Raw genomic sequence first — 23,740 nt, 5'->3', positions numbered from 1 at the left:
ATGGTCCCAGGTAAACCAGGTCAGGTAAAATTAGCTGACATGCAAGCCTATCCCACTCATTCAGGGATTAAATACTCTGGGAATCCCATGATACAAGTGGGAGTAGTTACCTGGAGGACAGTGTGCGTGGCATCCTTCCACACACTGCACTGGACATGAGAGTGGCTCCGGGTGCTGGCATGTGATGGGGCAGGCAGAAGCACAACTGTTATAGCGCCACTCACACTCATATCCACTTTCTCGTTGATTCTTCTCCTCACAACTTTGGGCTGTTTAAAGGAGAAGAAATCCACAAATATGATCATTAAAGAAACCAAAGGGTGATGGGAATGATAGTAATGGGAGGAGGGGTAGAGAAGTGATGGAAGTGGGTAAGGCATGCTTGTGTTGATGATAGTAAAACCATGATGGGGAGATGATAGTAACAACTTTCTGATGTTGGTAAATGACACCACTATGGGTTTCACAGCTCAGGACTTCTCTGGGTAAAAATACAAATATTTTTATTGTTGTTCAGTCATTTTTCAGTTATGTCCAACTCTTCATGACCCCATTTGGGATTTTCTTAGCAAAGATACTGGAATGGTTTTTTATTTCCTTTTCCAGCTCATTTTACAGATGAGGAAACCGAGGCAAACAGGGTTACATGACTTGACCAGGATCATAAAGCTGTCTGAGGCCAAATTTGAACTTGGGAAGATGTATCTTCCTGACTCCAGACTCAGCACTCTATTCACTGTGCCACCTAGCTGCCATGGGTCTTTTATAGAGAACTGGAAATCACTAATGATAATAGAGTAGATATTTTGCAGTGACATTTCATTTCTTTGGGTGTCCAAAGGCATTAGAAGTTGTCCACAAAGTGAACTAAAATTCATCTGAGTTACCACCAGAAAGAGACTGTTCTGACCCTCTTTCCTGGTTTTCCTCCTGATATGACCACTCCTCTCTCCTTTGCTGGATCCTCTCCTACATCATGCCCTCTAACCTCAGGTGTCCCAAAGAGATCTGTCCTGGACCCTCGTCTCTTCTCCCTCTATACCACTTCACTTGGTGATCACATCAGCTCCCATGGATTTAATTACTCTCTCTATGTTGATGATTCTCAGACCTACCTTTCCTGCCCTATTCTCTCTCCTGACCTCCAATCTCACGTCTCCATCTGCTTTTCAGACGTTTTAAACTGGATCTCCAGTAAACTCAACATGTTAAAAACAGAACTCATTGTCTTTCCCTCTGATTACCCCTGGCCTCTTACCTTCCCCATTACTGTATCCCAGTCCTTCAGGCCCCCAACCTAGGAGTCATCCTCCACTCCTCACTATGTCTCACCACCCCCCCCCCATATCTAAGCTACTACCAAAGCCTATCACATCTCTCAAAAGTGCACCTTTCTCTCCTCTGGCACTCTAGTGCACTCTAGTGCAGGCCAGGCCTTCCTCATCTCACGCCTAGATTATTGCAGTAGCCTATTGGTGGGATCACCCACCCCAAGTCTCTCTGATTCATCCTCCATTCAATAGTCACTAAAATGATTTCCCTAAGACACAGGACCAATAGTGTCACCCATCCCCCACACACAGACGCTCACCTTCTACTCAACAAACTCCAATGACCCTACTAGTCAAAGCCCTTCATAGCTTAGGTCCCTCCTACTTCTCTAGCCTTCTTATGCCTTATTCCCCAACATGTACACTTCTATCCAGTGACACTGGCCTCCTAGCTGTTCCACAAACAAGGCATTGCATCTCTCAGCTCCGAGCCTTTTTTCTGGCTGTCCCCTATACTTAGAATGTTCTCCTTCTTCAGCTCCACCTGCTGACTTCCTTTAAGTCCAAACTAAAATCCCATCTTTTACCTGAAGCCTCCAACCCTTCTTCATTTCAGTGTTAATGTCTTGTTTATCCTTTACATAGCTTGCTTTGTATTTTTTTGTGTGTTGTTGTCCCCATTAGGCTGTAAGCTGCTAGAGGGCAGGGACTGTCTTTTGCCTGCTTTTATGTCCCCAGCAACTAGCTCAGCACTTGGCATTTCATACATGTTTGCTGATTGATTGATTCTGAGGCAGAGAAGACAGAGAGAGAAGCCCCACTGCCCTGAGCATTCTTTGGGGGCAGGAAGTCCATCCCATGATAGGATAAAGGGAACAATGAGTCTCTGGCAGCCAGGACCAGGTGCCTTTTCTCTCCTTCCGCTGCCTATGAGTTTCAGTCTTGCTGATCCCAAAGTGGAGGACAGAATCAATAAGCAACTGCTGCTGCTGCTGTCAAAACTAGACTCGCTAACCACCATGTGAGTGAGCAGCAGTGACCCTTCGGGCTGAGAGCGTTGGGCTTCCATGAGATGAGATGAAAACTTCTCCTAGATATACTCCCCTCTCTAAATGTTCATCCTCCTCCTCTCTCCTGCTTCTCTTCCTGTCTATCTGACCCCTTCTTCTCACTCTCCTTTGCTGGATCTTCATCCTGGTCAACTCCACCAATCCTGGATGTTCCCCAAGTCTTTTCACCATCTGAAATTGGATGTCCCAGAGGAATCTTCAAATTTGACGTGGCCAAAACAGAGTTCATTATCTTTCTCCTCCAATTCCTCCCCTCTTCTCAACTTTTCTGTTTCTGTTGAAGGCACCACCTTCTTCCCAGTCATCCAGGTTTGCAAGCTCAATCCCATCGATTCCTCACTCTGAGCCCAACCCACAAACCCAATCCATTGCCAACACCAATCATTCCTAATTTTACGATATCTCTCTTAAACATCCCTTTCCGTCCACTCACACAGCCACGATCCTTATTCAAGCCCTCCACTGTAATCCATGCTCCACTTAGTTTCCAAGGTGATTTTTCTGCAGAGCAGGTCTGACTGTATCACACAAACACACACACACACATACACACACACACACACACACACAGAGTTCTCTTCTCCCTCATATTTTAATACCAGGTACATGGTAGTAAGTAATTCTGAGAAGTCAGTTTCAACCTTGATCACACCATGAACTATAGGGTGATGCCACGATGAGCTTCATGACTTACGGCACAGTGTGTCAGTCCTCCAGTTCACCACTGTACCATGCTGGGCACACACATGGGCATAGGCAGCAATGGCATCACAGAAGCAGGCACAGTCCCCAATGGATTCACAGGAACAGGTGTCATACATGCAAATATCCAGGTATGGCTCTGGATCCACCTATGAAAGATATCAGATGACTGCACTGAGAAGTATCAGCAATTGGGTGGGGTTCGGTAGAGAAGCATGGCCCGTGTCTCTATCCTGTGGCCTTGGTGGGAACAAAGACTAGTGATCAAGGCAAAAAAAAAAAAAAAAAAAAAAGCAATCGGGCGTTCGAGTTGGAGGGATAGAAATATGCAAAGAATTCCTGGGTTGTTTCTGATTCTGGGGGATAGCGTTGATTCAAGCAGAATTTCTCATATGGTCTGGCTCTGAAACAGCAGAAGAACACTCCCCTTATATATCTATCTGTTCATCCATACTGTCCATACTCAAGCACATTTCACCTATGTTTACATATATATATCCACACTAGCAATCCTCTTGACCCTCTCCCTCACAGTTTCTCTTTTCCTTTGACTTCCTGATTTTAAGACAAAAGGTATCAAAGAAGCATAGGGCATCAAAATACATCAAAAATATCTTCATGATCCACTGGTCAAGAATTGTAGGTCTAGAAATTATCATCAGGTCCGGGCCTGAATGTTGTTAATGGTGATAGCTGTATATTTACATCTCTTTATGGTTTACAAAAGGCTTTCCATACAACAAATATTATTATCCCCATTTTAAAGATGAGGAAACTGAGATTCTGAGAGGTCAAGAAACTTGTCCAAAGTCACATAGCTAGCAAGTGTTGGAATCAAACCTTAAACCTAAGTCTTTTGACTTCAGATGATGGGATAGATATATGGACCACAATGGGTCATAAAAGTCCCTTCTCTGTGGAGTGATACAGGAGAAAGAATGTTGGATTTCAAGTTAGAGACCAGGGTTATGTGGAGTGATATGCTGGAGTCAGCTTGTACAGAATGATGCCAATTGTTATATTTTCAGTGTGAAGTTAATACCTAGAAAATCAGCCAACACTACAAATCAAGAATTGATTTATTATTCATTACTTAAGAAAGTAATGGATAAAATGTTAATTATGCAAATTAAACTTAAAATTGTCTCCTGTATACATTCCATTTTTCCAGGGAGCCATTTGTTAAACATTTGCCAGCATACTTTTGGTTTTATTCCAGGCTGATCTATCTACCCTCTACCAAAATGAAATAGTCTGGGTAAAAACACTTCACAAACCTTAAAGTACAATAGAAATATTAGCAATTGGTATCATTACCTGTGTGACCCTATTAGACAAGTCACTGTACTTGTCTATGTCTCACTTTCCTTATCTATAAAATGAGGGTGATTAGCTTAAACAGCCCTAAAGTCCCTTCCTAAAGACAATATCACATAGCTATACTGAACCTCTCAGTACTCTGGGCAGCTCTCTAAGACATGGGCTCCTAACCAGGAGTCCATGAACTCGTTTCTGGAAAAATAGTTTGAGCTCCGGCTCCGGTATCGAATCCCGGGCTCAGACACTTAGTACCCACCCAGAAACACCTGGCCGTGTTAACCTTGAGCAAATTACTTAACCCCAATTGCTTAGGGGAGGCCAGGTGGCTCAGCAAGTAAGAGCACTGGCTCCAGTGTCGGGATGACCTGGATCAAATCCAGGCTCAGATACTTAGCACCACACCCAGAAATAACTGGCCGTGTAACCTTGAGCAAGTTACTTAACCCCGATTGCTTAAAAAAAAAAAATACTTTGATAATTTTATTTGATATAACTGATTTTCTTTGTAATCTTTACATTTTGTTTTATGCATTTAAGAGCATTCTAAGAATGCTTTTCTCTAGATTGTCAAAAGGGTGCAAAATACACAAAAAGCTTAAAAATCCCTGCTCTAAGACTATAAATTTCAGAGCAGATGCCAACTTACAGTAATAGAAGCAATTTCCTCACCAGAAATTCCCTTTACCAGCAAAATCATTGTACCAGACACCTCTATCCTCACCTCCCTCCCTAAAAAAAAAGGTCCCCTTAAGAGTTAAATCTATGATGCTATGAGCATTTCCAATGAAGAGCCACTGGGCCATGGGACAACCCAGATGTTTCAAGCCAATGGTATGGAAGGATTTATATAGCAGCTAGGTCCCTAAAACAGAGGGTCCTGATTCCCCTCAGTCTCTTTTCATACCCTTCCATCTACTCCCACTTCTAATCCTAATCAAGAAGTAAGAGCTTTCTGTAAACCACAAGACCATTTGGAATCAGTGCATACGACTTCTCCAGGGACAGAGAAGAATAATAGAGATGAAGAAATTGGGGAATGAATTAATATCAGAATCACAACTAGATAGCACTTTAAAGTTAGCAAAACACTTTATATATGTTAATTAATTTGATCCTCACAAGAACCTTGGGAGGTAGGTGCTATTATAGATGAGGAAACTGAGGTAGGCATAGGATAAGTAACTTGTCCAGGGTCACACAGTTATTAAGTGTTTGAGCCATATTCAAAATCAAGTCTTTCCAACTCCATGCCCAGAATCCCAGTCACTGGGATACTCACTCCCATCCAGCCCTCCACACTATAAAAGGAATGGTACTGGAAAGGAAAATTAAGTTATTATAATTAACTTTGATTGGAGAATTCTGTGGCACTTCTTGAAATAAGTGGAAATATTATAAATCTTGGCAAATCTGGTTTACAACAGACTATAAGGGAGTCGAGAAGATAATTAGAGACTGAAGAGATTTTGGAAGAGAAAGAGCAGAAAACTAGAGACAGCAAAGGGAAAGACATTCTTCTGAGACCTAAAGAAAAAGATTTAAATCCTGAAATTTTAGTCTGAATCCAAAGGGAAAGCCTAGATTTGGCTAAGAAAATGAGAACTAAGCAATTGTTATACAACAAAAACTTAGGGTTAATTATACGTCTCTTTCCTCATGAATGGGTTGGCTCATCCCAGGAAGAATATGTCTATTATTTTCTTCATTCCCATATGGAGAAACCTGACACACAGACTGAGAGAAGGACCTGGCTCAGGGCACACAGGATATTCCATGGGCAGAAGTCAGCCTCCACACTCCCCACCCTGAAGTCCTCAGGTCATTGTGGCACCCTTAGAACTCCTCTGCCTTCAGTTACCTCCCCCAGGGACTTACCAATTTGTTGCACTCCCGGAAGGTGTCACTAGTCAGGATCCTACAAGAGGCGTCTACCATCGTCTGCTTCATGACACTGTTTTGACAGGTAGCAGGGGCACCATCCAGCAATACCTGGGGGCCATCGAGGAAGATGACATAAAGAGAATTGGTTGGGCTCAGGCCAAACTGGAATGATAGGTCTGTTTCTGCCCCTTCTGCCACCACATCAATCCCCTCCTATCAGCAACCCACCTTCTACCCCTAAGATGAGAAGGAGGAGGGAAGAAAAAGTCAAAGAACCAGGCTTCCCTGAGCCCAGCCAACAAAAGCAAGAGCTACTCACTTCGGTGGTGTCAGCACACTGAGGGTTCACTTTCCAAGAATTCCCAAAGTCCACTGGGCCCATCTCCAGCTGTAGGCTGCTGCTAGTGAGCTCATTGTTTTGGTTGCCATCAAAATTCCCACACAGACCACACACTTTCTCCTAGCAAAGCAAGAGTTAACAAGATAAGGACACTGAATGTGCAGGAGAGGGCTTTCTAGAGATGTTAATTAGGTGTGTGAAAACAAAAGTAAGGTATGACTGGGGAGAGAGGAAGCAGAGATCCATCTTACATTCACTTAAGCGTTCCCTCAGGGGCAGTGACTGGTACAGTGAACAGTGCTGGGCCTAAAAACAGGAAGACTCATCTTCCTTCCAATCTGGCCTCAGGCACTAGTTATGTAACCCTGGACAAGTCACTTAATCCTGTTTGCCTCAGTTTTCTTATCTGTAAAATGAGCTGGAGAAGGAAATGGCAAATCACTCCAATATCTTTGTCAAGAAAACTGCAAGTGGGGTTACAAAGCGTGGGACGGGACTGAAACAACTCAACAATAAGAGTTCTCTCTCTCTTAAGTGAGCCCCATTATAAAGTTAGGAAAAGTAAGAGCATTTACTCACAGAATGTTTGTATTAGTAACCACACTAGCACACAGGGTGGGCTGCTAGCCCAGGTTCTTTGATCTGCTTTTCTAAAGGAAAGACAACTTTTAAAGGGGTCAACAATCTTACTTTAATCACAGATAAGTAGAAAATAAAAGTAGAGAAATTAACACAGTGATTCAACAGACAGCCTGAACAAAGTAATACAATCACCAACATATACCACCGGATCTGAAGAGCACAAACCTCTGAGCAGGGGGACTCTTAGCAAACAGCTACTCAGAGTCCTGTCCCAGGAATCTCATAAGTAAACCCCCAATTAAAAAACTAACCTTCCAGTATATATAGTTTTCAACTAACAGGCTCAGAGCCAGAAGGCATCACAACCCTTGTGACTCAGTGCCTAATTAGCTCAGTATCAAAAGGTGTGAAAGTCTCCCTGTAAGCAAGTCTCCCTGTAAGCAAGCCTCCCCTTAAGCAAGCTTCTCCAAGTTCCTCTCCCAACAGGCTTGGACTCAGGATGTATCACAGCTGTGAAAACATTAAGACATCCATGATTGAAATACCTGTGTACCTTTAGACCCGGGAACATGGTTCCTATTCCAAGGGAAAAGGGGACACTTGGTAACATAGGCCTTCCCCTGAATGGGAAAGGTCTTCCTATTCCCTTAACATTACAATGGAAAAGCTGGAAAAGACACAGAAAATCTCGTGAAACCCATTCATTTTGCATCTGCTTGGTACTCAAATGGAGGACCTGGCCGTGGGCTCTAGAGGTTCTGTTTAAGGAAGGGACTTAGCATAGTCTTCTTCCCATTTACCACCAACTACACTACTCTCAGACTTCTTTGGACTTCTCCATCACATCCCCATGGCAGGTACCTTCCTCCAAATACCCCTCCTCATCCCCTACGTTTCAGTTGTCATTTATGCATTGTCTCCCCCCACCAAACTATACTCCTTGAGGGCAGGGTCTTTGTCTTTATTTGCATTTGTATCTCCAGAACTCAGCAGAATACCTAGCACATAGTAGGCACTTAATAAATGGTTGTTGACTGACTCACTGTAGATGAAGACGCCAAGGTTTAGAAGTGATTTGTCTAAAATCCTGCAACTTACTAGATAGAGCAGCATCCTAAACATAGGTCTCCTGACTTCACATCCAATTCATTTCCCACTACTCCACCCTATCTTCCTTACTAAAGAGATATGACTTATGTGGATTCATGCCTCATATCAGAGGCAGAGCTAGGCCTGGGCCAACCTTGACCATGAAGTCTCCAGCCTGACAGTTCACCCTGTCCTGAAGGGGTAGAGAGGTGCGTGATCTGTGGGGGAGTGAGGAGAAGAATAGGAAGGGGGCTTGTTTAATAGCAATAATATTCTGTAATTATGTCTTCATAATTATGTATTCATAATAGAAAAAATATCTTGAACTAGGCTCTGTGGACTGACCTGTCCATACTCCATTCACTTTTGAGTTCCAGTCTTAGAAGGAACATTGACAAACCATAGCATATCCAAAGGAGTCTTAAAGCCATGTCATAGGAGATAGAGTTAGAAGAAAAGGGGATCTTCAGTCTAGGAAAGAGAATATTCTCTAATTCTGAGATACTCAAAGGCTATCAAATAGATAATATTGTTGTTCAGTTGTTTTTCAGTCATGCCAACTCTTTGTGACCCCTTTTGGAGTTTTCTTGGCAAAGATACTGGAGTAGTTTGCCATTTCCTTCTCCAGCTCATTTTTCAGATGAGGAAACTGAGGCAAACAGAGCTATGACTTACAGCTAGTAAGTGTCTGAGGTCAGATTTGACCTCATGAAGATGAATCTTCCTGACTCCAGGCCCCAGTGCTCTATTCATTGCACCATCTAGCTGCCCCAACAGATAATGGAGTAGATTCATTTCTCTAAAATGCAGAGCTAGTTCAATTATTAGAAATTACAAGGAAAGAGATTTTACTTGAATTTTAAGGAAGAACTTTTATCACATTTGGAACCATCCCAAAATAGAATGGGTTGTCTCATGAAATAGCGAGCTTCCCCTTCACCAGAAGTGTTCAAGCACCTGCCAGAAATATTGTAGAAAAGGGTTTTTTTTAATAGGGTAAGATATTGGACTAGGTGACCCTGTATTCCTTTCCAACTCTGATTCAGTGATTCTATGAAAATGGGTGGATCACATACCCACAATCAAAGAAGGACCAAATGAATGATGGGAAAGGAAAATAGGAAACAAAGCAGTGACAGAAAAGAGACAGCCACTTACCTGATATGTTTGTTTCAGAATAACAGAGATTCCCATGTTCTTATCCCAGATAATGGAGATCCCTTTGCCTAGTAACAGGATGTAATAGCGGCCTGATTCCACCACCTCAAGATGAGTCTCATCTTTCAAAAGCTTTTTCACATTCACCTGAAGGGGGAAACAGATAAGATAATGAAAGTGAGATGAGGATATTTATGTTCTTCCCCAAAGCCCTTCCAAACAAAGTTTCAGAGAACCAACCATCCCTTCCTCAAAGTTGTTAGCCCTTTGCCCTCAGAGCAATGACTGTCCATCCCATATGTACCACACAGTCATTCAGGAAACAAGAGTGAATAATCTCAATCATCACATCAAAGATTCAGGAAAAATAATTGAGGGGTCAACCATGCAAAAACAAAAAGGAACATTCATAAACAAATGTTGTTTGAATGTATATTGCCCCTTAAACCGGTTCTAAAGGGATGGATTAATGATTCCATTAACACAGCGTGGTAAGCAAGTAGAAAACATATCAACCTACAACATAATTGTGTTAGTCTACCTACTTTCCCCAGATCCCCCAAATGTTGTACTGATAATGTATCTGATGGCAAGTAGCCTAGAAACACATGATAATTCTGTGAATTATATCTCATTTTTTTTAAAGCAATTGGTGTTAAGTAACTTGCTCAAGGTTACATGGCCAGTTTTTGTGCATGTGTGTGGGTGTTAAGTATCTGAGGCCGGAAACAATCCCAGGTCCTCCTGACTCCGGGGGCCGGTGCTCTTACTCACTGCGCCACCTAGCCGCCCCTTGTGAATTATATTTCAACAGAGAACATGCCTTAGGAGAACTTCTATCCTGGGACCTTGCTCTCCTAACTGGTCGCTGCCTCTCCCTAAATACTATTTCAGGAAAGTCCTATCCATCCTCGTCTCCTCCTCTCTGCCACCCAGCCATGGCTGTGCACATACCCTTTCCTCTTTAATCCCCACCCCTCACAGCTCTTGAACCAAATTAACTCTGCCATTGTCTCTAGATGAGGTGTGTCAGCTCCCCACTAAGGCACCACTCCTCATTACGGTAACTTTCCAAATGTCGCTCCCTGGTACAGGTGCTGTTTCTCTCTTCTCCCCGCAGCGAGCTCCTTGAGGGCTATTGTCTTTGCTTTCACATTTCTGCTTCCAATTCTCAGCACAATGCATAATAAATGCTAACTCTGACCCAAAATGTGCTCAATGTTTTTTTACTCACTATCATAGTGTCCAAAATAGAGCTATTTTTCCCTCCATGTTGACAATGTTTATTTCCTTGATTTAGTTTTCTTGTCTCATTGCATTAGCTTGAAATTCTAGCACTCTATCAAATGATAAGGGCGATGGTGAGAATTCTTATCTAACCTCTCATCTTATTGGGAAAGCTTTAAAGTATAAGGATGAATAGTACTTGTCATAATCACTCCTTCAGCCTGTTTTGGAAGAATATACCGTTAGTGGTTTGAGTGAATAATTTAGCCTTATTTTGTGTCATGGACCCCATGGAAGTCAGATGAAACCTATGGTCTTCTTAGAGTAATGTTTTGTTGCCTACATTCATAATTAAAGAAAAATCTAAATATGTTAGAGGTCAATATAAATAAAGATTTTTTTTCCATCCAGGCATACAGATCTCCTGCAATCTATCAACAGACCCACCCATCTGTGGATCCAAGATTAAGACCTTTAGTCTACTGTGTAGACTATGTATACATAGCCTACACCTTCATTACCTTTAAAATTCCATTTAACATGCCTTCTGAGCCTACTTTAAATGATTTCTCCAAAGCTAAGAGTAATTCTGAAGGGGCAAGGTAAGCCCCTCCGTGAGGAATAAGATACCAAGGCCCCAACTCAATATGACCTTTCTATTACCCTGAGCTGCTTGGGCACAGAGGATCCTGAGAACGTGAGGGCTGCTCCTCTCCTGGGACCTTGGCCAGGTCCTTAAGAAGAGATATGATAACTGCCCAACTCCTGAAAATAGCCTTTCATGGAATGGTAGACAGAGCTCTGGACTTGGAGTCTGGAAGACCTGAACTTAAATCTGGCCTCAGACACTTACTAGCTCTATGACCCTGGGTAAGTCACTTAACTTCTGCTTGCCTCCATTTCCTTATCTGTAAAATGGGGATAATAATGTCAACTACCTCCCAGAATGGTTGTTAGGATAAAATGAGATAATGTGTGTTAAGTGCTCTGCAAATTTTAAAGCTTTATGTAATTTCTAGCTATTATTTCCTATCCTTGGCTGTCCCTCATGGCTCTGTCCTCATCCCTCTTTGCTCCTGTCTCTGTGATCTTTCCCTCATCAGATCGCATGTATTCAATGATTATCTCTGTGCAGATCACTACTGGAATTATATGCTGATTTCTAAATTCTCTCTTAGCTCTCATGTTCAATCACTTGCCGGGTCTCATCAGCTCTACCTCCACAATCCTTTGAGTGTCCCTGATATTGGGATAGTAATCACTAGCAATCGTTATTAGAGGAAATGCACTCATCATTACAGTAACTTTCCAAAATGCCTCTCCCTGGCTGGAATAGGGGCTCTTTACTTTCCGATTTCCCATTAGAATGTAAGAGTAGATACCATTTTGTCTTCTTGCCTTTTTGTCCCTAGAGCTTAGCACAGTACTTGGCACATCAGTCAGTCATTTTTCAGTTATATCCAACTCTTCATGACCAAATTGGGGGTTTTCTTGGCTGGAGTGGTTTTGCCATTTCCTTCTCCAGCTCATTTAACAGGTGAAGAAATTGAGGTAAACAGCCTTAAGTGACTTGCCCAGGGTCACACAGCTAATAAGTTTCTGAGGCCAGGTTTGTACTCAGGATGAGGATTCTTCCTGATTCCAAGACCAGGGCTTTATCCACCATGCCACATAGCTGCACCAACTATCTATCTACTTATCCAACAATCCCAATAATGTAAAGGAAAACAACACTGAAAGACTTCAGTGAGGTTTCCAATCGTGACTCCAAAGAACTTTCTGGTAGTGAAGCATGCTTCCTGCTTCTCAGCAGAAAGGTGTACACTGTTGTTGTCTGTGCTTTGTGTTCAAAGAGGACCAGCATCATCACAGGTGATGTTTTGACCCATGGGTGAATTGGGTTTAAGTGAGGCAGAGTTGCACAAAGTCGTCCACTTCACTTTTCCTTCCAGGGTCATCGAAGTCCAGTGGCAGGACAAAAGTCAAGACAAACAGAGATGGCCCAGGAAGCAACAGATGACCCTGGCGTCTTTGATGTCTGACCAAGCTCTAAGCACTCCACAGAGCCTTCAGCCACCTTCATGGTTGCTGGGATACTGTTCTCATCCACCCATTCCTCTAAGGGAAGTCTTCACATTCTTGGTGTAGACATTCCACTAACTTACTCATGGATTTGAGGCCTGTCAGTTACCCTCAACCTGGTTCAGTCCATCTGCTGAGACAGTTTTACCAGGATGTGGCCGCTGTGCATGCTAGAGTTTCTTGGAGCCACAGGTGAGAGCTGGGTGAAAGGTGGATGCCAAAGGTGGATGAGCAGCCCTGAAAAGGTCTTGGGCAAGCCCTCCCACCATAGAAGTTAGTTCTCCTGAATATCCCATACACCTTCCCTCAGAAGACTTAAACACTTGATCCTTGTTCTCCTGGCAGCCCCAGACTCTAACCAAGTTCATTAGCCCAAATCTAATAAGACAATAACCTTGTAGCAAATAGGGCTCTGTGACTGATTTTATCAAATTCCCTTTGTTCAGTGTTTGATAGAAAGTTGCAGACAGACTAGCCATGAATAAATGCTTCTTGGGATCCTAGGTCTTGCGCTTAAAGAGACCTCAGAGTATATTTGATCCAGATCCTCCATTTTATAGATAATGTTAAGTGACTTGCTCAAGCTCACACAGATAGTAAGTAATTAAGGTCTTTTGACTCCAAAATCACTTTCCAATTTTCCCAAGATAAAAGAGCAAAACATTTATATATATATACATACACACACATACATATTTATGTGGGGGGTATGTATATATATATATGTCTATGAATACATAAATGTGTGTATATGTATACATATAGACATATTTGTGTGTTTATAAGTATACATGTGTGTATGCATGTGCATATATACATATGTGTGGATAGATAGGCCAATAGATACAGATTAAATGATGTGGATGTGGATAGATACAGATACAGATACAGACATAGGTATAGATATGGATATGGGTGTGGGTGTGGGTGTGGATAGAGACAGAGATAGACAGATAATCAAGGAGAAAGAGATGGGGTTGGTACCGACCTCCCCATCAAACAGCTCGATCTCTCCCTCCTCAAACAGAATGGTGACCCGCTTACTGCACTTCACTGAAGAGAAGCTGCAGTCTTCATTCTCCACCAGGATCCGAAAGGTTCCAGGGCTGTTGCCGCAGTAGTCCTAGAAAGTGGGGGAAATGATGATAGTTCAAGTTCTGGGAGCCCTTTACGGTTTACAAAGCGCTTCCCTCACAATGACAGTGCAAGGTAGGCTCAAATATACCCTTATACTACAGATGAGGAAACTGAGAGGAAGAGAGGATGAGGGACATGCCCAGGCACATGGTAAATATTGGAAAGAGAATTTGATCCAAGATTTTCTATCTTGAATGGCAGTATCATTTCCACCATGTTGGGTTGGAGAAAATGTCCATCTCCTTCTTAGTTCCTGCCACTATCCTTCCTTCTTCTGACCACAAATCAGAAGATTCACATACATATTACTCAGAGGTCTTTATCAATGGTAACAGGTGTGTGTGTGTGTGTGTGTGTGTGTGTGTGTGTGTTTGGAGAGGCAGGGAAGACTTTATAGGTTTAACATGTTTTGATGTGATCCTCAGGCTACTAGATATATTAACACAAACTTGTGCAATAAAGGAGTGGAGTGTACTGTTTGGTTGATGCATTTGTCTATTTTTTTCTTTTTTAATGATGTCTACCAAAAGAGCAGTTAGGTGGCACAGTGGATAGAGTGCCGATCCTGGAGTCAGGAAGATTCATCTTTATAAGTTCAAATCTGCCCTCAGATATTTACTAGTTGTGCAACCTTGGACAAGTCACTTAACCCTGTTTGCCTTGATTTCCTTATCTGTAAAATGAACTGGAGAAGGAAATTGCAAACTCTTCCAGTATCTTTGCCAAGAAAAGCCCAAATGGGGTCACAGAATCAGATGTGACTAAAAAGAAACAGAATAATGACTGAACCAAAAGGTACCTTTGATAGGTACTTATTAACACAGTATCTAAGAGGATCTGACTACCTCTCTTAGGTATGAATTATTTCAGTCTTTGGGTCTGAGGATGATTTGTGGTGTTTCCTGCAGACCATCTCAGTATTATTTCTGCTTCAAAAAAGCAGGGAGAACAAATTTCTTTAAAGCTTCTCAAGGGAAAATGATCACACTCTTGTTATAGTGAAATGTTACCTAAAATTCACAGGAACTTATGTCAAGGTCAAAGGAAGAGGAGAGGTTATCAACCCTCCAGTCACTGGATAATGTTTCTAGGGCTCTTCTCACCTCAGTGGGCAAGCTTAGTCTTTCTATTCCCAGCTCCCACCCCTCCTTCTCCATAACCTCCCCCCTCCCCTTTATACTGTATTGAAAAAGAAATTTTTAGAAAGATCAAAAGGATCTTGGGATGGAAATAACTTCCTGAGGGCATCACATTTATTCTCCCAACTTCAGGGTGGACTACATCAACTCATCTATAGAAAAAGAAAGCATCTTCAAGTCATACACATTCCCAGGAAAATATCAATAGGTTCCAGTGGACCTTCCTTGCAATGTTGTTATTATTCAGCTGTTTCAGTCATACCAGTCTCTTCATAAACCCATTTGGCATTTTCTTGACAAAGACACCAAGTGGTTTGCCATTTCCTTCTCCATCTCATTTTACAGATGAGGAAACTGAGGCAAACAGGGTTAAATGACTTGCCTAGGGTCACACAGCTAATAAATGACTGAGTTGATATTTGAACTCAGGTCTCCCTAACTCTAGGCCTGGTGCTCTATCCACCGCACCACCTAGTTGCCCTTCCTTAAAATAGCAAGTTTTCTTGTCCATATTTTACAGACAGGCAAACAGAAACTCGTTAAAATTAAGCGGCCTACATTCACACAGGTGATATTAGAGCTGAAGTTCAAAACTACGTCTTCTCAAAGTTAACTGTTCTTTTCAGCACACCACACTGCCTCTCAACACATGGAAAATGGACCCGTACACAGCAGGCCATAGGATCCTTCTCTGCAGAGAACAGCTCAGGAGCCTACATGAAAAGCCCTAAGATTGCAGGACGCCCCCACAAACAAATATTCCTTTGTCCACTCTGGTCCTTACCTGCACCAAAACATACTGGCATTTGCCTGGGAACGTGTATTTGAGGCCATCAAAGGTCAGGTAGTGGGCCGTGCCGATCACCGAGCAGGTAGCGTCACACACCGCATCTGTACAGTCCCATCTTCTATTACGGCACACACTTGGGAAGAGAGAGAGACCAGAGGAGGATGATGCAGTGAGAAACAACATGGCGGAGTGGAGGGAGTGCTGGACCCAGAAGGAGGAGGTCTCTGATCAAATCACATCTCTGACATTCACAGGCCACATGACCACAGCTTAGTCAAATCACCTTTTCTGACCTTCACTTTCCTCGTCTGTAAAATGGAGCTAATAATTCTTTGTACAATCTACCTCATGGGGTTATTGTGAGAAAAATACTGTGTGAGCCTTCACGGGCACCTAGACCTAGAGCTGGAAGGTACATCAGAAGGCCTATACTTCAAACACACAAACACACACACACACACACACACACACACTTTACAGATGGGGAGACTGTGCCCCAGAGTGGTTGTGACTTATCTAAGGTTATTCTTATAGCAAATATCAGAGTTAAGATTTCAATCCAGGTCCTTTGCCTCCAGAGTGAGTACTTTTTCTACTCCATCTCAAAGTGCTATGTAAATTATTATTCCAGCAGAGTATATATTTTTTTAAATATAAGTCATTTTTCATGTTTGTATTCATGGCCCTAACGCAGCGCCTCATACTGGGTAATACAGTGCATAGAGCATTGGGTCTAGTACCAGGAAGATTTGGGTTCAGATCCAGCCTCACGTACTTACTAACTGTGTGACCCTGGGCAAGTCACTTGAGGCCTCTTTCAGCCTCAGTTTTCTCATCAGTAAAGTGGGGATAATAACAGCACCTACCTCCCAGGGTTACTGTGAGGATAAAATAAAATAATATTTGTAAAGCATTTTGTGAGCAAAAGTACTATATAAATGCTAACTATTACTAAAGATATTTAATTGTTTGAGTTAACGGGCAAAGAAAGTGATTGTTTACTTTCTTTGAGTCGCCCCCCCCCTTCCTCTCACCACCCCAAGCTCTGACTTTTTCTCTGCTCTCTCAGGCAGCCTTCAGGAAAAATAAGGATTCTAATTTGTGGCTTAATATGGGAGAGGTGCTCCAAAATACATTTTGCATAGATGACTTCATCTGTCTTCATAACATGGTACCCAGTCAAGAGAGAGGCAGAAGCCAAGGGACTGCTGAAGGAGAAACTGAGGCATTCAGTAGGGAATATGTGTCCAGGATTACCTAGTCAGGAAGGGGAGAAAATTATAACAGTCCAGAGTCAGGACTTTTATTAAGGGGATTTGTTCTGCGAAGTATAGATTCACTCAAAGGGCTGCACTTGAGGCTCTAGAGGGCTACGTGTGGCCTCGAGGCTGCAGGTTCCATACCCCTGGTCCAGACTCTCCATCCCATTATAACAGATGGGTCCTACAAGGGCCTGGAAGCATAATAGCACCACTACAGGGGGTCGGGTCGGAGCGGCTCACAGTGGGAGGTGGCAGACGACCACCATAAGCTGAGACTGTCTCAGGCAGAACAGTTTGGAGCAACAAACCATCATTTTGCTGATAATATAAACACTTCCCTTTGTATTGCACCCTCTCTTAATTTGAAGTACTATGTCTCCAATAGCCCCTACATTTGACTCATCGTGATATCCCAGCTGCTCTTAGGTCACAATTTGGAGGACATCCTCACATCTTTTGCTCAGGTCCTGTAAATTGTTCCTAATAATCAGTACTTGTGGGCCCTCTCACCCATCAGGGAGTAGGGATTTAAGACATACTGCTACTGTTAAGTCTCAGCCATTGACTTGATGGCACAGAACTCCATAAGTCGCCGTGGGCCTAAAATTTAAAAAAAAAATTGAGGGCAAGAAGAAATATTCTTAGCAACATAAATGACGACAGAAGGACTGAAAAACCATGATCCTAGAATCACAAAATATACGACCTGAAAATTAGACATCTAGTTCAACACCTTTACTTCATGGAACAAAAACAAGGAAATGACTTGCCCAGAAACATTCAGCAAGTACATAGCAGAGTTAAGTCCTCTGACCACCGCCCCCCAAATCACAGATTTGTCCCTTACAAAGTCATGTATAAACGTTTGGGGGACATGGAGATAGCTAAGGAGCAGAGGGAACAGAGCACTGGGTCTGTCATCTGAAGGATGGGGCTTTGTATCCTGCTTCAGACACATACAAGCTGGGCGATGCTGGGCAAGTCAATTAACCTCTCCAGACCTCAGTTTCCTCATCTGTACAATGAGAGGGTTGAATGTGATGGCCTCTGAGGCACCTTGTAGCTCTAAATCCATGATCCTATGCCATGCAGGCCATGAGTATGGTATCAAAATCTTTAAATCCAAAGGGATTTGTCTTCTGCCATAAAACTTTCCCAAGGCAATATCTCCCAGCCTGCTCCAGCCTCTGTAAATTTTACAAATATCAGAAAAGCCTCAAGCGTAGAAAAAAAGCAACACTACAATCCTACTCTAAATTATAATCACAGCCCTCTCTGAGCCACCTCCCCATTGATGCTTAACACACTCCAGAAGCTGACAATGAAATGTATGCAACTGGAAATGAGAGAAGTTTCAGAGAGGAAAGACCTATGGCTCTCCTAAGGAATTATTCAGTGTCCCTTTCTCGAGCCCAAAGCTCTCCAGAGGGAAGGCCTTTCATCGTGTGCTTATGGGGTGGAAGGTCAAGAAGAATAGTGAAAGGGACAAAGGACTGGAAGTTGGAACACCTGGCTTCTTCCTATTCCCAGTTTGGTCATAAATTTGACGGTTCATTGTTGAGCAAATCATCTAACTTGCCCTGACCTCTATATCCCTGTGGATGTCATAACTCCTAGGACAATGCTCACTAGATCAAACATGCAAAAACGCTGATGACAATGACTCTTCAATACTTCAAGGATGTATAACTTCTTCATCATCTATCATTTCTGCATCAATGATGCAAAGAGTAGCCCCTGCCCCACACTTTAGCAGAGAATCTGGTCACCAAAAGTCTTCATCTACCAGAGTGTCTCCCTCGGGCAATGAGCCTCTCTGAATTTATGGAGGACTTTGGACAAGAATCACATCAGGTTGGGCATCACCTGAGGCCTTTCCAGACTGGGAAGACCAGTCAGCGTTTGCAATTCTCCAGGATTACCTTCCCATCACAATAAGGCACTAGAATAGATATTTAGGCTTGGATGCCTTTTGAGGTCCTTCTAAACCTGGGTTAGTGGTGTCACTGAACACACAGAGACAGCGCTGTTTGGCTGATGCAATTTCTTCACATGTAGGATGTGAGGAACTTTCATCTGGGAGAATCATGATCACGTGTAAGGAAAGGGCACTGGAGAAACTGCAGAGTCCTTGTAGACATCCTGTAGCTGGTTCTGGTGGGCTAAATATATGGAAGGGAGCAAGCTCACTGATTGGCTGTGGATGCATTCGAAAGCCAACCTGCCATCTTCAGCCACTTCTTTTTTGACCTCATTTGCTCATGGGAGATATGGAGATGCTTTTGCCCACAATGCTCAATGAAAGGAGGGGAGGCTCTGACCTTGACCTTGGGAGTTTAGACAGATCAGAATCCAGGCCAAGGGCTGTGATCAGCCTATCCATCCATACTCCCATGGAGCAATGGAAAAACCTTTGGGAACCTAGCCCAGCAGCAGCTAGGACAAGAACTCTTCCAGTTGAGATGCCACATTTGGATGGGTACTTGAAAGGATCAATGCTATGTATGAATTGAGCTATGTTTTAAACTGACTCCCCCAAACATGGAAGGGAAAGGGGTTTAGGGAAGAATATGTCCTTGAGTTCTTAGGGGAAATGTTTTAAAATTATTACAATACCTTTGAAGTAAATATCCTTTGTAAAAGATCATTTATACTTAAATTAGTTTAAGTGTTAGGATTGAATTGGGGCACTACTCATCAGCCCTCCTAACAATGGGGGTGAACACAGATGATGAGGTCTCAAGGCAATAGCAGTAGAGAAGAAACAGCCCAATTCCTCAGTGCACCCCCCTGGAAGGCTGAGGAGTGGTCTAACAGGACTGGCTCCAAGAGAGAGGACCAGAGCACGCATGTGATCCTGGTTTCATTTAGAGGTGAAGAAGGCATTTCTTTAAGAACTTCTCTTTCCATTTTACAGGTGATGAATGTGAGCCATAGGGAGTGGGAAAGATATGCCTGAATCCCACAAAATGAAGGTGGGAAGTTTCTTTCAGTTCTAACTGTCCTTTTCAGTTGTAATCATGATGCTTCCCATTTCTTCTCCCCCCCTTTTCTCACACCCTCTCACTCCATTATTCCCATATACCTTACCAAGTATTACAGTCTATCTTAACCATTTCTCCCGGGGCATATTCTTTGCCTTTGTGGAAGCAGGGACATCTTTCTGGGACGACACATCTATTTCCATGCCGGACCTAAAAGAGACAGAAACCAAAGGCTTTGTGTGTGAAAATGACTCACCTGAAACTTCACTTTGGTAAAACATTCCACTAGCCAACACTGGGACTGAGAGAATGGTGGGGCCCTGGTTGGGAGTTAATATCAACTAAATGGGAGGCACTAACCCCAGGCCTAAAAACTTTTTAAATGTGAATATAGATTTATTCTGAGCTATCAATTTCTCCACTCAAAAGGTCCTCTACCCTAGGAGTCAGAGCCCAGTCCTAGGAAAGATGGGATAAATGCACAGAAGGGTTTAGAATAAGTGACCAATTTTCTGGGAAATCTGTGCTGCAGAATGCAATCAACACACACACACACAATACACACCCCTCCCACACATATACACACATACACATTGTCACCCACATACATACCTCAAGGTCAGTAGGGTTAAGTCCTAACCCCTATGAACTCAAGTCTGGACTAGGACAGATCATAGAACCATAGACTAAAATCATAGCCTCCTAGAACATCACTGGAAGTCTTCACTTGGAGGTTGGATGACTACTTTAGGGGAATGTGGTGGGGAGGGGACTCTTGTTCAGGTCCAGGTTGAACTAGATAGCACCTGAGACCTTTTCTAGCTATGATGTTCCAGTAGCATCAGCAGCTAGAAATTATATAGGACCTACTATGTGCCAGGTGCTTTAAAAACATTATCTCATTCAATCTTCACAACAACCCTGTGAGATAGGTGTTCTTATTTTACAGATGAGGAAACTGAGGCAAAAAGAGGTTTAGTGACTTGCCCTGGTCACATAGCCAGTGTTTGCAGTCAGATTTGAATTCAGATCTTCCTGATTCCAGGTTTAACATTCTATCCACTGTGCCACCAAGCTGCCTCTAGGGTGTCAGAGCTAGAAGCAAACTTCAAAGTCACCCAGAAGGCTATGACCTTGAGTGAGTCATTTCATCATTCCAAGTTATCTGATCACCCCCCTCATTTTTCAAATGTGGCAGCTTAGGTCCAGAGAAATGGCATTACTGGCCCAAACTCAAAATTAGAAGATAGTGGTCTAGATTCCACATCTCCTGACCCCTAGCCTACTGGTCTTTTCATGCCAATAAAAGCACTATGCAAATGTGTTAGTGTGGTTATTATTGTCATCATCATGTTAAATTAAACCACCCTGCCTCAGTTCCCTGGGAGTCTGTCTGGGTTCTGAGCTCTCTCTCTCCTCCCTCCAAGTGCAGGAATAATGGTCATATTTAGTGCGGGATCATTAGTCACCCAAGGCTCTTCTCACTTTTCCCATCCAGTCAGTTCAGTCAAGCCTCTACCAACAAGAAAGATGTAAGCTAATAATTTCACTTCATTGTAACAGAAACTATCACCCTATGAATCCAGGGATGTGTTCTTGAATATGGATTCTTTAATAATGGTATCTTGTATTTAAATAACGCGTTGAAGCTGAAAAAGCTCACAACAGCCTGTGCATGAAGAATTTTGCAGATGAAGAAACTAAAGCTCTGAAAGGTAATACTGCAGGTGTGAACTGGGGTGACCAGAAGGATGAAAGTGTCCTTGGCAGAAAGAGGAATACCCCTCCTCTTGCTGTATTGTCCCAACTGGACCTCCAGCTCCCACCCTGAAGTCATATGGATTAGTAGACCTCCAGATCACACCCTGGGGCCATGCTGATTGGTGAGAGCTCACCATATCAAGCCATCCCTATCTCCCTGCTATGCCACCAATGCTAATGCTCTTCCCCTCAGTCTGATGCCTCCCCTCCACTTCCTCCTCCCCCCCACATACACCCCTCTATTGCTTCTATTAGATTGTTTTAAGGTTCCACTGACCACACCTGTGACTTTCTCCTTCTCCAGTCATCACTCCCCTATATTTTCCATTTCCTCATTACAATAAGCTCCCTGAGGACAGGGATTTTCTCTCTTTTTTATTAGTATCCCCAAGGCTTTGTACCATGCCTGCCAATGTAGTAAGCCTTTAATAAATGCTGTGTCATTCATTAATTCAAGTTCAAAAGAGAGGTGGACTTTTGGAGAAAGATGACAAGTTTTGTTTGGGGCACACTGAGTTTGAGATGGCTCCAAAACATCTATTTGTAAATGTTTAATATGCAGTTAGTGCTATCTGACTGGTGCTCAAGAGAATGAATGGGGTTAAATTATGAATTACAGATGATTCCATTTTACTCTTTGAAGGGCATTTGCCTTTTAAAAGAGAGTGCTTATCAATCTAAATGAATCTTCCATTGACATGATTTCTGTCAGTTTGATGAAGTAAGAACTTCAGGAGGTGTGGGAAATTTTCTAAATGTAATGGGGCCTTGGTCAATGGGAGTCCCATTCTCAGAGCGTGTGCAACTCTGCCTGCTGCCTGAGTTTGAAGTATCTATGGGACCTCCAGTTTGAGATGTCTAATAAGTAGCTGGAGATGGGAGAATGCAAGTCAGGGGAAAAGTTATGGCTGGATAAATACATCTGAGAATTATCTGCATAGAGACCATCATTGAAGCCATGGGAATTACTGAGATTTAACAAGTGAAATAATATCAGTGGAGAAGAGGCAAGATAAACAAAGAAGACTGGGGAATGGTTAGACAGTAGGAGAGAAAAGAGTATCAAGAAGTGAGTGATTAACAGTGTCAAAAGCTTCAGAAAGGTCAAGAAGGATGAGAATTGAGAAAAGGCCATTAAATCTGGCAATTAAGAGATAATTGGTGAGGTTGGAGAGAGTGGTTTCAGTTGAATGAGGTTGAAAGCCAAACTGAAGAAGGTTTAAAAATGAATAAGAGGAGAATAAATGGAAGTATCTAGTTTTGCCAGCTTCATCAAAGATTTAATTAAGAAGTAGCAGATTCTCTGATCAAGACAATGATGCAAGACTACTCCAAAGGACTCATGATGAAAATTACTATCCACCTCCAGAGAGAGAACTGATAAACTCTGAATACAGACTGAAACATACTTTTTTCACCTTTTTAAATGTTATTGTTTTTTTCTTTGCTTTTTTCCCCAACCTAGTTAATAAGAAAATATGTTTTGCATGACTTCACATGTATAATTTATATCATATTGCTTTATTTCTGAATGGGTGGGAGGAAAGAAGAAATGTGGAACTTGAAATGTAAAAAAGTAAATGTTAAAAAGACAACATATTGGGGCGGCCAGGTAGCACAGCAAGTAAGAGCACCGGCTCCAGTGTTGAGAAGACCTGGAGATTGAATCCATGTCTCAGACACTTAGCACCCACCCAGAAACACCTGGCTGTGTAACCTTGAGCAAGTTACTTAACTCCAATTGCTTAGGGGCAGCCAGGTGGCTCAGCGAGTAAGAGCACCGGCTCCAGGGTTGGGATGACCTGGATCAAATCCAGGCTCAGATACTCAGCACCACACCCAGAAATAATAACTGGCCGTGTAACCTTGAGCAAGTTACTTTAACCCCAATTGCTTTAAAAAAAAAAAAAAAGATTGGACCCAATGACCTCTAAAATACTTTCCA

General features: G+C 42.6%; 1 protein-coding gene across 5 annotated transcripts in view; it reads right to left on the bottom strand.

The window, feature by feature from the left end:
• Positions 1 to 23,740, bottom strand: part of VWF (von Willebrand factor) — a 212,622-nt gene that overhangs the window by 78,444 nt on the left and 110,438 nt on the right. For all 5 annotated transcript variants that reach the window (XM_069106080.1, XM_069106083.1, XM_069106078.1 and 2 more), the window contains 8 exons: positions 20,141 to 20,244; positions 15,783 to 15,921; positions 13,711 to 13,845; positions 9,414 to 9,560; positions 6,564 to 6,704; positions 6,239 to 6,352; positions 3,036 to 3,192; positions 111 to 269 (listed from right to left, as the gene is read on the bottom strand). In XM_069106080.1, the coding sequence (XP_068962181.1) occupies positions 111 to 269; positions 3,036 to 3,192; positions 6,239 to 6,352; positions 6,564 to 6,704; positions 9,414 to 9,560; positions 13,711 to 13,845; positions 15,783 to 15,921; positions 20,141 to 20,244 (1,096 nt within the window). The remainder of the gene's footprint in view (positions 1 to 110; positions 270 to 3,035; positions 3,193 to 6,238; positions 6,353 to 6,563; positions 6,705 to 9,413; positions 9,561 to 13,710; positions 13,846 to 15,782; positions 15,922 to 20,140; positions 20,245 to 23,740) is intronic.

The sequence above is a fragment of the Petaurus breviceps genome, unplaced genomic scaffold (assembly GCF_028583685.1).
Source record: "Petaurus breviceps papuanus isolate PSGF00001 unplaced genomic scaffold, PetGlider_PUasm1.0 78, whole genome shotgun sequence".
Lineage (NCBI taxonomy): Eukaryota > Metazoa > Chordata > Mammalia > Diprotodontia > Petauridae > Petaurus > Petaurus breviceps.
The sequence above is the reverse complement of the archived record's forward strand: the minus strand, read 5'-3'. Positions and strand labels throughout refer to the sequence as shown.